We start from the raw sequence: 15,000 nt of genomic DNA, 5'->3' as shown, positions 1-15,000 counted from the left end.
CTACTGGGGTGAATTTCTCAAAACCAAAGTTGCTTACTACATTAGCTACTTTGTTGCTTTCAATGCATTTTCCCATTGGCAACTACCGAAGTTGCTAACAGGCTAACAACTTCCCTTTTGAGAAACTCACCCCTGGCCTGTTCAAAGTTCACGCTGTGAAGGAAATGAATAGGCATTAATAACACCTATACAGGCTTACAGTGCTCCCCTACCTGCTTCTGCCTGGCAGCTGCTGGGGGAGTTGAATTGTGGGCCTTGGAGTCTGCTGGCAGCCCCCACTGTGACAGAGATCACAGGCCTCTGGTGGAGTGGTCACCCCTCCACTATATCTGATGAAATAACACTGCAATGCCTTTTTACTCTAGCACGCCTCACACGGACTTACTTCCCTGTCAGCGGCTAGCCAGCCACGTCTCGAGTTTAAAAATTACGGTAGCATTAATAAAAAGCCCCCCCCCCCACACACACACACACTCACACACGGTGGCACAGGGATCGTCCATCGTTGTCTTAAGAGAAAGCACAGGGAATATTAATAAAAGGGACGCCATAAAATGTTTCCTAATTTTAAAAAAAGAGAGAGAGATAAGCAGACCGAGTACAGCAAGTCATTCATCATTTTTGGAGTCGGGGAAAGAAAGAAAGCCCTCACTTCACTGTCTGTAAAACTCAAATGGCATGTGGACATGTATTGATTGGGCTCTCCCGCTGCCTAGTTCCGTTCCTCATCTCTGGGAAAAGATGAATACCCCGAGTCGAGCGTCGAGCCGAGTTTGAACCGTGACACCCACGCAGCAGGAAAAAGCCTCAAAGTGGAGCTTAATGAAGCACTTGATGGGCATTTGCGGGTCTCCAGCGCATGCACAATCTCCGTCAGCTGTCAGTAAAGCTGCCACAGCCAGCAATCAGGCTGTTTAACCTCAAGAAATTAATAATACCACGCCGGTTGAGACCACAGAGAGAGAGAGAGAGAGAGGGAGAGAGAGAGAGAAAGAGAAGACTATATTGCTAACAAGACCCCCAGCCATAGAGGTAGAAAATAACACTAGAGGTGACACGGCAATTTGCGACAGCACTGGGAAATGGAACATGGAGCTTCCCAACTTCCGTAGGTAGTGTAGGCACTTTCAGTCAATGCAAGTCAATGGAGAACACGCCCACCCCTGTCAAAAAATTGACTAAAACTGTGTGAATATGAAGTAACACATTAATCAAAGACCAGATTTGAAATGTCAGGCTAAATATCTACTTAAATCATATGAGTAGATAAAATACATTTAAAAATCAAATTATATATTTTATGAACATAGTTAGCAACACACTTCAACTATTGTCCTTGTATAGTGTGTTGATGGACATTTTCACATGATTAAGCCATTTTTGACAGAGGTGAGCCTCCTTCTTTGTTAATTTCCATTTGTCCGATCTACCTACAGATAATGGTCGCTACATATTGCCGTAAAAAGGGGGGCAGGGTCACCACTAGTGTTATTTTCTACCTCTATGCCCACAGCAGTATCACCCACAGAGCAGGGCGGCCATAGAGATGCCTGTATGTAAAATCCAGCCACAGCTGAATCACTCTGATCAGATCCGAATCATTACGCTAGTGTTACCGCTACCTACAGAGATGTCTTTACGTAAAATCCAGCTACCAGGGCCAGCGCTAATGGTTCACTGTACGGGGGGCAATGACCTGTTGGGCCCCTATATGCACTAATGCATTGTTAACCCCCCCCCCCACACACACACACACACCTACAGTGTATGCACAGTACAGGCAGACAAATCCACTTTCACTGCATGTTTTACTTTGCAATTCTAAGCATGTGATAAGTAAAACTCCTTGGATCCTTGTATGCCCCGGTACGTATCCCAGCGTCATGTTTTTAAATAATTCAGAAAGGTAGATTTGGCCAAATTAAGCTGCCCTGTAGACTTGAGCCCAGGGCAACTACCCACACGGCTCGCTCTCCTCATGGCAGCCAATCTTGGACCACTCTGATCTGAGGCAGAATAATACGGTTACAGTACCTCCACTCACAGAGATACCCATACTGCAAAATCCAGCCACAGTTGGATCACTCTGGTCCGATACGAGTTTGTGCGTTAGTGATACCTCCACCAACCCGTGTTTAACGGGATGACCAGTGACTATATCCGTGCTGCTGAGGATCTGTTCTACACTGCAGACAACATGTCAGATGGATGTCACTCGATGCCTTGTATTGGATAGACCTCTCTGGCCGGAGCCGGACCAGGCCGGGGTGAGGGCAACAACGTGCCTTACTACACCTGAGATGGCAACCCGGTGTTCTGTCGAGATGTGTTGCCTCGTCGAGATGAGCGACCGGTCGCCCTATTCGATAGTGGTGTTCTATCGATTTGCGATGCCTCATCTAAATGAGCGACCTTGATTTTCCGCGGAAGGCGTTTCAATCGGTCCACGTAGGACTGTTTTAATAACCATTACTTTGTTTATTTCACGGACAGGGGTGTGCAATCGTTCGTGCCGAGTTTAATAAGAACGTGCGGCTGCTGACCACTAAAAAACGTGAGCCCCTCGTTTGAGCAAGTTAAGAAACGTGCCATATGAAAGAGACTGAATTGAGTTTGCGCAAATACTGGAGAAAGTGTTTGGGATCAGGGCCTGGCTACGGGTTGTTTAATGCAGTCATTTGCTGTTGGTTTGGTTTCAATGCGACGTGGGCTCGCAAGGCAAATTGCCACATGAAATCATGTGCTATATGGGGATAAACAAGCGCAGTTTAGATAGCCTATTCCCAGATAGCGTATTGTGGCTTTGTTTTGGCAGATGTCTGTCTTTTAATGACCGGAATCATATTTTCATAACATCCCCAGCAGTGCATTTCTTATTACCATGTTCAGGCATTTTACAATGCAGTCGATTCAAATTCTTGCGTGAAGGGAGCATTTTGACAGCTCAATCAGAGGTTGCGATTTTTTTCCATTTTGCAATGAGAACGCCTCCTCTAGGCCTACATACATAGCCTAGTCTTTTCTGATCGATGTTACAATGTTCGAAGCTGAGTGTGTGAGCGATTACGGTTAGGCAACAAAGTAGCAAATGTTCGAGGCCACGCAGATGTTCCAATGATCTGCTGGATGATCCACGTTATCTCAATTTAACGCGAGTAAAGTAGTTACTTTCCACCTCTGCCGTTTTCCCCCCAGGGGATATATCGTAACTTTCAGTCCATGACAGTCGGTGGACAGGCTAACTAGACTATGGATGACTGGTGGTAACCTCAGGAGGACATAGGCTACAGTTTGAGTCACTAAAATTGACAGTCTCAGGGGATCCTGTCGTAACTTGCGGTCTCACAATTCGATGGGCAATCACCCGCGAAAACCACTACGAGGGTGTGCGCATGCGTGCGCATGCTCAGTAGCGAAGAGAATCACATCTCGACGGGTCGCTCATATAGACAGGACACCGGCTCCACAGGGATTAACTGTACGCTAGTGCTATGCCAGTCTGTCTCGGGTGTCCCACCCCCACCCCCAACACCACCTCCTCCCCTTCCCTTCTGGAGTACACCTGTGCTGCGAACCCAACCCACTACCACTAAATTACATGTCAGTCAGACAGGCTGAATGAATGAAAGAAGGGGAAATAGAAGAGGGAGAAGCTTACATACATCATCAAGGCTTAGTGAATAGTGATGGTGCATGTTATAGCAAAGTGTGGAACAAAGTTGTTTTGTTGAAGTACCTGTGTTGTGTTGCCTCAAATCATCAAGTGGATGAGGAGACATACAGTACATGCAAACAACACAGCTATTTACAAGACTCTCAAGCAGAGGTACATCTTGTCACCAGGCTAGGCAGGCAGCCGCTTGGGCCCATCAAGCTCCTACATGGTGAATAACAGCTCAGAGCTCACACTTTGCTACAGTAGTGCAACATTTCATTCAAATGTGCATTCCTTTGATGTATTCGCTTGGGGCCCCAGCTGAACCTAGAGTCGTCTCTGCTCTTGAGAGATGATGAAGCTTGGAGAAGAGAAGAGAAGAGAAGAGAAGAGAAGAGAAGAGAAGAGAAGAAAAGAAAAGAAAAGAAAAGAAAAGAAAAGAGAAGAGAAGAGAAGAGAAGAGAGCTAAAAGCAGACAATTATATATCTTCACAGAGAGCACTCATTTTAATGCCACACTTGGACACAGAGTTGAAAGTGGATGGTCTAAAGTGGCTGTAATTGAATGTTATGAAGTCAAATGAGTGGGTGTATCTGCAGGCCAGTGCCTAATGCTTTTGTTTCTCCCCTGCCACCCTTTTGGGATGGTCACAGTCCACTAGAGTATGTCTGGAATATTACATTACAATACATTACACTACACTTAGTAGCTGACAGTTTTATCCAAACCGACTTACAGTTATTATTCTCCAGGGTATTGGTTGCAGTCCCTAAAGCAAAATGGGTTAGGTTAGGTGTCTTCCTCAAGGGCACTTCAGCCATCGATGGAGGTGTCGAGAGATGTCATATCAGGTGGGATTCAAACCTAAAACACCCATATTGAAAGACCAAGTCCCTAACCACAGGGCCATGACTGTCCCATGATTGCACGATTATTACTTTCCAGCAACTTATTCTCACTGTCATTTTACATTTGCCCATGTGTGAATTTAATTCCCAGTAAAAATTTGTTTTTCTAGTCCAGGTGCCAACAATAGGGAAAATGTGGGGGCATATTAAACAAAAGAAATTGGTTATTGCCAATCAAACCGTGCTGTAAACATTACATAAGCTGAGGATGATATATGACTGGCAGAGTTGATCCACTACGAATAACCTTTAGCCATCCACCGTGGCCTAACCGTATCTTAAGCTATGTCCAGATCATCTCCTGAGTGATTTTTCACCCTGGCTGGTCAGGGCAAAGCTGGCAGAGGGCACGCACACACGGCTTCTTCGGTTTTTTTTTTTTTTTTTTTTTCTGTACGAGGGTGCGGCGCCCACCGGCTAATGTCCGCTATGCCAGATATCCAGTCCAGAGCTCGCAGGACATCTGCACCCAACTGAGACTGAATTTCCATGCGGTTGTGGCCACGGTCGTGCCTAACTCATGCGCATCCAGGGCCAGGCATGCTCCCTGGTTAGCGTAGAACGCGTTTCGAGATTGGAAACTTGGGAACAGCACGAAATGAAAAACAGGAATGTTTGCATCGAGGATTGCATGGTGGGAAGACATTGATTCGTGGGGGGGGGGGGGGGGGACCCGACTGTTTGTCCATCAGATCAATGGACTTACCAGCTAGGGCTTGCACCAAGGTGTCTCACTGGCTATTGATACGTCTTGGAGGAAAAATTGGGGTATTTTAGAAATGGGTGCTTCAATTCAAACACTCCTGAAATGAAATACTTGGCGACCATGCATAATTCTCTTGGAGATGAGGGTTGGGGAGAGCAGCTCATGTAGCCTACCTCAAGTGAAGACTTCATTATTAGGCCTACTTTAATTTACTTGAGAACCTTACCTAGCCATTACTGATGTGCACTGGAGCCGGTCCCGCTAAGCCAAACAAGAAGGGGATAATACATAGTCCAACATAATCGATGAACATCCAAGCATTGACAGAATTTGTCAGGATGTCGCAGAGCCAACCCAGGAACGGGTGCACATACAGTGTAGAAAGCTGATTAGACGGTTTTGGATTGACGCTTTGGAAATGTTTCTGCATCGAATTAGAAACACCTGCAGGATGTATTACAGACTAAACAAAGTAGTTTAGTTCAACAACATAGGCTACACATTTAACTTAATGGTGACTAACAAACACAAGCTTACAAGCTATTTATGAACACATAGGCTACTGTGTATATGGACACTTTAGCCTTTTCGCCTATTTGGTATTGATACAGTATAGCCTTTCGGAAACACTGATGTAAGCGCAGCCGCAGTTATGCCAATTAAGTTTTTTTTGTATCGGCAGGGGTGAATCCCACGTCGGCTGGAAGATCGATTAAATGTAACCTTATCTCCTATTCCAATTTGAGACAGTTTGTACAAAAGGGTATTTTGACTACAATAAACAGTGCTTGTTGTAAACATTTTGTTGAAAAAGCAAACTAACATTGTAGGCTACAACCTTATTATTACACACGTCAGATTGAAATTAGTTTAAACCCAAAACAGCTCTGCAGCTGAGATATTACAGTGTTCATAACTAGGCTACAAGAGAATGTATTATTATTAATAATAGGCCTATTATTAATATTATTATTAATATTATTATTATTATTATTATTATTAGTCATAGTATGATTACTGTTGCGGTACACATGTATCTTTTGTCCAAATGAAATTAGCAAAATCCTGTTAGGAACCTATTGCATTTGTCATGTGCGCACTGCTGCCTGTTTGGTGAACAGTAAAGGAGTAAGACACAAAACCAGACAGGACAGTAAAAAAAAGAAAAACATCAAGTTTATCTTACTGTGACTCTCGAATTTCCTTATGATGGTATCGAGGAAAGTGTTTTGCGGCGCCACGTGTCCCCGTCGGACCGGCATCCTTGCATTCGCCCTCCGGACTTTTCTTTACTTTCGGTGGCTGAAGTAAACCTTTACGCGCGCCGACACACGGCCACGGTCACTGCGCCCTCGGCACGAGGGGCTGTACGCTGTAATCCACAAGCGATGCACAGTCTTGAGAACTTCATTAGATACTCACAGAGTAGCCTTTGGAAAGAAAGAAAAAACCTAGCAGAGCGGAGCCTTTGGGGAAAACGAGCCACTTCTTACCCCGACCACAGTGTCCAGTTTCCACGGGTTAACGGTGCGCAGGTTTTTGTTTACGTCCGCCTCTGAACTGTCAAAAAACGATATCCTTTCCTCTGTTTACAGTAGCCTACGTGGACGCGCTTGGTTACTCGGTGACATTTGCGAAGGCAAACTCCAGGGATGAGCGCTTGAACGCCCAACGGAGAAACCTTTTTTTTTGCTCTTGTCACAGTTGAGTCTTTCTGTCTTTCTTTGTCTCCATGACGCGATTTGTGAAGCAGTCCTCGCTCTTTGGAATCGGCTAATAAAAATATGGAAATGAGCCCTCGAGTTCACTGGAAACGATGGGAGCCGTGCAGGAGTCGTGCTTCTCGCCCGAGGTCTCGGCACAGATGATTTCAGTTCACCGGTGGCGACGGCTGCACCTCCTTAACCCCTTCCTTGTCGCAGGGATGGCGAGCACACTGGAGCACAGTGGAGACAAAGAGCTTGGTCAGCAGCTATCAACGCTCGTGTTTAACTTCATAATTTTTAATCAGACGTATATTGCGCACAGTCCCTGAGATCTCCAAGCCACCGGTCTTACCACATTGACATCGTGTGTGCTAAGCAAATAAAAGTAAAATGGGCGCGGTGAAAAGGTTTACCACCACTGACAGGTGTGTTGTATAATTTGAATTCGCAGGTGTCTGCCGCTGCAAAAACAGGGCGCCCTCGATTTCAAACATTTGTTTGTGTGACCAAGTAAGTCTCATCTTACAATGCAAAACCGTGCATGCAAGTGGTCAGGCATTGAAAGAAACCAAAAACTACATACAACCCATTCTACTTTTCATATAAATGATTTCCCTTCAGAAACATGCGTGAACTCACCTGCTTTCTTTATCTAGGATTTATTGGTGCAGATCGGTGGCTTTGTTTATTTTTGTCTGAGGGGTTACCTTCAGTTATGTCGTGCACGAGAGCGTTTCAGACAGTTTGATACGTCATCATCTAAGCGCAAGCCAAGTGTGCGGGGTTCCCCCACCGTCACCAGAAGACAGACAAAGGCTACGCGCATGGATGCGTTTGTACCTTTTCATAACATAACTGCTGACACGATTCTCCGTTTTAAAACTTGTCGAATATTAGAGTCCCTAAAAGTAACCAGCCTGTCTGCGTCTCGCATTGGCATCTTACACAAGAAAAGCTTATTGAATTGTGTGGTGAACGCGTGTTGTGTTGTTTCCAGCTGCCGGTGATGCGATGCGTGCCGGGGCAGTCCTGTAACCCGCCACAGGGGGGCGTGCTACGAAACTCCCAGCCGGTACAGCGCCACACCACTCCCTTATTTAGGCAGAGAGGAGCGAACGCTTCAATACGAGGACATGCGGCTGCCCGGGAGGCGAAGGCAGTTGAGATCTTCCAGCCTACCGCCGTTAGAAAGCCCCCAACACACACGCATAGCACACACACAATGCACTCTCACCTCACTCTCTCCTTGAACCTCTCTGAACGGAAGAAGCAAATGTTCCACCTTTATACAAAAATGCCATAACGTTTATACACACTCTCTGTTTCCATAAACCAAGCAAGGGTAAATAATTTTATTTATTTATTATAATAACATAGCATGTTTTATTTAGCCTACTTTTGCATTAAGCGACCCTTTTGGTCCTTCTCGTAGGAGGGGTAGCAGTTAAAATCCTGATCCTTGTTTCTGAAAATATGAAAATATGCCACTACCACCACATGCCACTCTGAAACACAGACACATACAGTGTAAACAAACACAAACCCATCCATCCAATCAGCACTGTGCTTAAGCCACATCGTGGGAGGGGTATTATTTCATTGGCTCTTGAACTCAAATATTATCCTTACCACCAGAGTCCTGACTTCACACAGCCTGAAGCGATCCAACAACACTATGTACACGACACAGGAGTTACTCCAGAGAATGTGCTTTATTGTTCTTGACAGGAGTGAATGTTTCTTTAAGTGTTAAAAAGAAGAACAATCGTATAAAAACAGCAGTATAAAAAAAGAATATTAAATAGTTCTTGACAGCTGTAATATAACACAGTAAAAAAAATACATGATTGATGTCACAAGGCTATAGAGTAATATAGTCTCAAGAGTTTCTGAAGAGCACTCTAGGAAAAGGGAAAGCAGTCATATAATGACTCAAGGCCAGAGCAGCACACTGGACAGAGAAGTGACATAACATCTGAGAAGGACCTGTTTCTCTATACTGCCAGACAAAGGCAGAGTGGAGTAACTACATATTTTGTCAAAATTGAGTTTAGACTGGAAATGGTCTCCATAACACCTCATTCATCTTGTGACAAAGCCTTATGGCCCAAATGTGTCCAGTTTTCGAAATATTGCTACGTCAAATTTGCAGTAATTACAAAATCCAACCTAATATCATAATACCTTTGAAGGACTTTTTTCAGTTTCAATGTTGGCATAGTTACTGCACTTTGCCTTTGTAGGGCAGTACAATCCTCTCCTCCACACGCCTCTTTTTTCTGCCCTTCTTTCCTCCACACACGTCTTCTATCCACTCCTGTTCTGCCCACTCTTCTCCTCCGCTCTTCTCTTCTCTATACACCTCTTCAGCGTCTGGACAGATCGCCTCCTGCCGTGGGGAAGACAAGGAGAATGATTGCAGCAGTACATTAGATGCAGCGTCACACACAGGCACAGGCACAGGCACGCACGCACACATGCACGCGCACATACACACACACACACACACACGCACGCACGCACGCACACACACTCACACGCACTAACATACACACACAGTCACAGTCACAAGCACACGCACATGCACACGCACACGCACGCACGCACGCACACACACACACACACACAGACACACTAAGAAGTTCCTGAAAGTTAAAGTCCTGTAGTCATTCTGGTACAGCACAGTACAGCGTCAACAGTGTTAAAATGAAACTTAACAACAGTAATGATGATGATGGCCTTTATTTATTATGTTCAATATACTGCAATATGAAAAGTTCACTTGTAACTCTTGTCAACAATTTCCCACCTGCTGCTGACAAAATCTATCAAAAGAACATAGTAGTTGTGGTTCTTAGTAGTGGTTAACATGCACAGCCACCTTTAAGATGTTGGATATAGCAGAATGAGCATTCTTAATTATCCCCAGAGGATTTTGTCTTGGCATTATGTCCACAAGCAGACGCGTTTCGGCTCTTACGTAAGCCATCATCAGTGCGTGGTACCACCCTGCCCAATAAGGCCTCTGTCATGCACATTAGCACTGAGCTAAGTTAACTAGAGCAGCAACCTGCCCTCTCACCAATTAGGCTCACAACACAGAATTAATGTGTAAAGCTGTTTACACGTACAGTGTATGGATAAAATATCCTCATACTCGTGACAAGTACTTTAGTGCTGTGCAGTAACTCATGAGTCTTTCTGATCCCTGTCTTTTTCCTAATTCTCGTATGCAAATCATCGTTACTGGTGTAACTGAAGTCATCTGGCACTAATTTGTCACTCGAGGCTCGAACCCATGACCTTCCGGTTCGCGATCCAGTTCGACATGGGAGGCACAGTGCGATACCACTGAACAACAGGTTAAAGGTCTGGATTGATAGCTGAGTGCCACAGATGCTGTAGGAGGCTTCTGGAGGGAGTTTTCAGAATGTTACACCGCCGCACTCTGCTATTACGCTGAGTCTCATCCAATGCTATCCATTTTGGTCCTTTACGACTTTATTGACAGGAAGCGAATGGGGAGAGGTCGGCAAATGACCCGGGCCGGGAATCGAACCCGGGTTGGCCAAATGGCAGACGAGTGTCCTACCGTTTGGCCACGGCAGGGCCCCAATGCAATCCATCTCTAATGCCATAATGCTACTCCAATGGACTTCAGTATGTAAACTAACACCGCGGTAACTTGGCTGTTGCAACCTGCACTCTACCCATTATGTTCACAACACACAGAATTGACTTAGTGTAGCGACCAGCTGGACACAGCAGAGAGAGCGTGTCGGCGGGGCTAGATGATATTCCCCAAGCAGGGAGAGAGCGACAATAGCGGAGAGCGACGAGAGCAGGGCTGGACTGGCCATCTGGCATAGCGGGCATTTCCCGGTGGGCCCCGCACCCTTGTGGGCCCCTATTTTCAGAAATGTTTAAAAATGTATATATATATTTTTACATTTCTGAAAATAGGGGCCCATGAGGGTGCGGGGCCCACCGGTGAGTTAGTTCTGTGCCGCTAATTGTGAAGGGCCCCTTAAACCCAAAAGTGCCGGGGCCCTATTTCTCCCCCAGGCCGGCCCTGGACGAGAGGGAAAGAGGGAGAGGGAGATGTGCTGCTGAGTGAAAAGCGGTCCTTGCTCGCAACCAGAACCATCATCTGTCACACGGTGGTGGCATAACGCAAGAGGGGTGACGGGTGTGGGAGTGGCGCACGGCGTATGGGGACCGCTGCTACATGTGTTTTTTTTTGGGGGGTGGGGGGGACAGAGTGGGTGTATTCAATTAGCTAATGCAATCATCCATGTTGATGAATGACTAAATTGCGTAATTGCTGGGAGGGAGGGGATGGGCTGATGTGATTACTTTCCCCACCGGGGAAGAGAGAAAGAGCGGCATGAGGGAGCGAGCGAGCGAACGAGTGAACATGTGCATGTGGTCGAGAAAAGAGAGACCGACCATTGGCCAAGAGGTTTTTGGCGAGTGCAGCAGCAGCAGCAGCAGGCCACTGACCAATCAGGGTTTGAGGACAGGCCTAAAAATGCCGGGAAAAGGGGGGAGAGATGGACTGCTTTGTCGAGATGAGCTACCAATATGCTTTTAACATAGCCCAAACCCTAAACCGAACCTGCTAGGGGCGCTACTGTACTGGTCGGGTAGTTCATCTTGACGGGTCACAGAAAAATTTGGAATGCATTCATCATATAGCACTTTTTCCCTCTTTCGAGCACTCGAAGCGTTTTACACACTTAAGGCCGTGCCTTCCACGCAGGGTGCCATCAGCCATCAGCAATTTGGCGTTAAGTGTATCTCACTAAGGGAAACATCGACGGGGGTCAGGTGGTGCAGGGCTTGAACCTGCAACCTTCTTTTTGCTCCCCTACCAACAGAGCCACCACTGCCCACGATCAGAGAGAGTAGAGAGAGAGAGAGGTTCCATTGGCCCATTGTTTCCGGGTTCTACAATTGCAAGGGGGAGGGGGGGGGATCCCCCTTTAGGCAGACCTAAGGACTGTTCTATTCAATGCTAGGACTCGGAGTATTATGACACGCCCCTTTAGGCAGACCGCAACCTGTTCATGTTAGGTGCCCATAGCAACCTATTACATTGGCATATCTCTATACTTAAAGAATCTCTGCCACGATGTAGGGAATGCAGTCCATAAGGGCAGTGCAAAAATCGGCAGGTAGCTCAGAAAAAAAGAGTGATGGTGTCCATTCAAGAATGAGTCCCTGGATCGGCAATGTTCAGGAGGAGGAAGGGGATGGGGCGGTTGAGATGTAATCTCGAGGTAAAATTGGCACTGATGAAACAGGGCCCTTCAACATCAGAGCTTTCACATTTAAAAGCTGTGAAAAGGGCTCTCCAATAGGAGGGCTCTCTACTCCAACTCCAAAAGGGCTTTATATCACCGGCCCAGACAGCCTCCTGTGCAGCGGCGGCAGAAAAAAAAAACCTTCAAGGTGCTCTGAAGAGCCGCTACCCTCTTTTTCCCCCCTACTTTTTCTCTGGTAAATGTGCCGCAAAGAGTTTCTGCAAAAAAGTTTTCTTGGAATGGATGGGAGCAATTACTGTCAGCGACAGAGGGAGGACAAGAAAAAGGGGAGGAACAAAACGACAACGCTTGAACGGTTTTGCTGTGGCAATAATGTTCCTATTGACTGCGATAATCATCGTGTCAGGCCGCCTTTCGCAAAAGCTGAGGGCAGGGCTAGTGTGTGAGTGTGTGTGCATGAATGAAAGTGAATGAAAGTTTGTGTGTGTGTGTGTGTGTGTGTGTGTGTGTGTGTGTGTGTGTGTGTGTGTGTGTGTGTGTGTGTGTGTGTGTGTGTGTGTGTGTGTGTGTGTGTGTGTGTGTGTGTGTGTGTGTGTGTGTGTGTGTGTGTGTGTGTGTGTGTGTGTGTTCATGAGTGTGTGTGTGTGTTTGCTTAGGCGAGTGCGTGAGTGCGTGCGTGTCTGCGTGCGTGTGTGTGCATGGTGTCGTCGTGTGTGTGTGCGCACGCATGTGTGTGTTTGTGTGTGCCGAGTTTGTGCCGAGTGGCTGAGCCTGAGTCTCTGTGATGTTTATCGATGTGCGAAGCAAGCAAGGCGAGGCGGTCCCCTGCACTTATTTGCATCTGTTAATTAAAGAGTACACCATGAGGTGCAGCAGGGAAGCCCAGGGGGACGAGAGCACAGGAGCAAGAGGGAGGCAAGACGGCTGTGCAGAACTGCCACCAAGCCCGCCGGCAGTGGGGGACAAAGGGGTACGCTGTCCCGGGCCCAGGAAGATAGGGGGCCCAGAATTGCCTCCCCCCCCATTACATTGTATGTATTGGGTGGGGGCCCTTTCTGATGACTTTGTTCTGGGCCCAGCAAAAGCTGTCAGCGGCCCTGGCTGCCACCATCACTGTCCCATGCCATGATTACCCAATACAACTCCAATTGACTTCCAGAGTATGTCAAGTGCACTGTCGGAGAAGTGGGTTTGCCCAGCAGCAGTGGCAGACTGTCGAGGTGGTTCAATATCAGGGAGTCCAGGGCGGAGTACAGAGGGAGTGTGTTTTTGCCAATTACAAGTGAAAAGCCTGGTGGTCACACTTTATTTAGAAAGTCTGAAGCAAGGTTTTATCATATAGAAAAACTAACAAACAAAATGTGTTGGGCGTCACTGAGTTGATTTCAAAACTTGAGGCTCTTGATGGATAATTTCAAGGCTGACTCTCGCCAGACTTGCACAAAGCATAGCTACGCAGTTATTGCGTAAAATGACTTTTGTCACAGACATTTCTGCTTTAAGGACAACTGTAATTGTGTAAGCTACTAATATATTGGGTATCATCTGAAAGTTGATTTTGTCCGCTTTCATGTGGTACCACTCACAATGCTCTATAAGAAATGGTTATGAGGCGAAACTGGTCTCCTGACCCCGCCAGGTTGATGGGGGGAGTAATTAACCAGTGCTCTCCCCCATCCTCCTTCATGACTGAGGTACCCTGAGCATGGTAGCTTACCGTCACGCCGCACTGCTCCCTTGGGGCGCCATTGGGGGCTGCTCCCTTGCACGGGTGAGGCATAAATGCAATTTCATTGTGTGCAGTGAACACTTGTGTGCTGTGGAGTGCTGTGTCACATTGACAATGGGAGTTGGAGTTTCCCAGATGGGCTTTCACGGCTTGTTTTCACAAATGGGGCCAAATGTCAGGTGTTTTGATAAAAAAAATAAAAATAAAACTTCATGGCTCATGAGGTAGGCATTCTCATTTTATATTTGGTCATTTCACACCTTGGAGAACAAAACAGGTGTTTTTTGGAACAGGTCTAGTGTGCATGTCGTATGTGTCCATTAGTACCCTGGCAGCTGGTGCATTCGCAGCTGTGTATGACGGGCAGCACGACGGGCTCGGTGTCCCCGCTGGAGCAGAGCAGGCTGAGGAAGCGCACCGGACGCTCGGGGTCCAGACGATAGCTGCAGCAGTCACACACCGCCTGGAGGTAGGGCTCCTGTGGAGAGAGAGAGAGAGGGAGAGAGAGAGAGAGAGAAGAGAAAGAGAGACTTACAGAGAGAGCGAGAAAGAGAGACAGAGAGAGATACGCTCTTTCGAGAGAGAGAGAGAGAGAGAGAGAGAGAGAGAGAGAGAGAGAGAGAGAGAGAGAGAGAGAGAGAGAGAGAGAGACAGACAGACAGACAGACAGACAGAAAGAGGTCAATCAGAGAAGGAGAGAGAGAGACAGATGCAGAGCGACACAGAAACCATCATATATCCACTGCATATTTGAAAAGTGATATTAACGTATTACTGAGTCTGAGTCTGAACACAGGATTTTACAGCACTGTACACAGTGCACACACAGTCATGCTGATGAAGCAGAGGTTGAAATGAACATTTCGGAGACATATAGAGGGAGGGAGACAGAAATGTAAGAGGGAACAGGGGAATGTTTGGTAAGAGGAGTGAAGCATTATGACAATGTTTTAAACAAACAGTGGAGGAGAGGGAGGACGACAGTGATAGGTGAGGATGGGAAGAGAGGGGGATTTGAGAGAGAGGTA

General features: G+C 46.6%; 2 protein-coding genes across 2 annotated transcripts in view; both read right to left on the bottom strand.

Moving 5' to 3' along the window:
- The window catches only part of kcnh2b (potassium voltage-gated channel, subfamily H (eag-related), member 2b), a 384,306-nt gene extending 377,185 nt beyond the window's left edge, over positions 1–7,121 (bottom strand). Inside the window, exon 1 of the mRNA XM_063207230.1 lies at positions 6,457–7,121. Coding sequence (XP_063063300.1) covers positions 6,457–6,532 — 76 coding nt within the window. The 5' untranslated portion in view covers positions 6,533–7,121. The remainder of the gene's footprint in view (positions 1–6,456) is intronic.
- A 1,568-nt stretch (positions 7,122–8,689) lies between these two features.
- Positions 8,690–15,000, bottom strand: part of sspo (SCO-spondin) — a 180,288-nt gene continuing 173,977 nt past the window's right edge. The window contains exons 112-113 of the mRNA XM_063206313.1: positions 14,300–14,450; positions 8,690–9,365 (exon numbers count right to left, since the gene is read on the bottom strand). Coding sequence (XP_063062383.1) covers positions 9,343–9,365; positions 14,300–14,450 — 174 coding nt within the window. The 3' untranslated portion in view covers positions 8,690–9,342. The remainder of the gene's footprint in view (positions 9,366–14,299; positions 14,451–15,000) is intronic.

This window comes from Engraulis encrasicolus, chromosome 9, assembly GCF_034702125.1.
Source record: "Engraulis encrasicolus isolate BLACKSEA-1 chromosome 9, IST_EnEncr_1.0, whole genome shotgun sequence".
Taxonomy (NCBI): Eukaryota; Metazoa; Chordata; class Actinopteri; order Clupeiformes; family Engraulidae; genus Engraulis; species Engraulis encrasicolus.
This window is presented reverse-complemented; position numbering and strand designations above follow the sequence as displayed.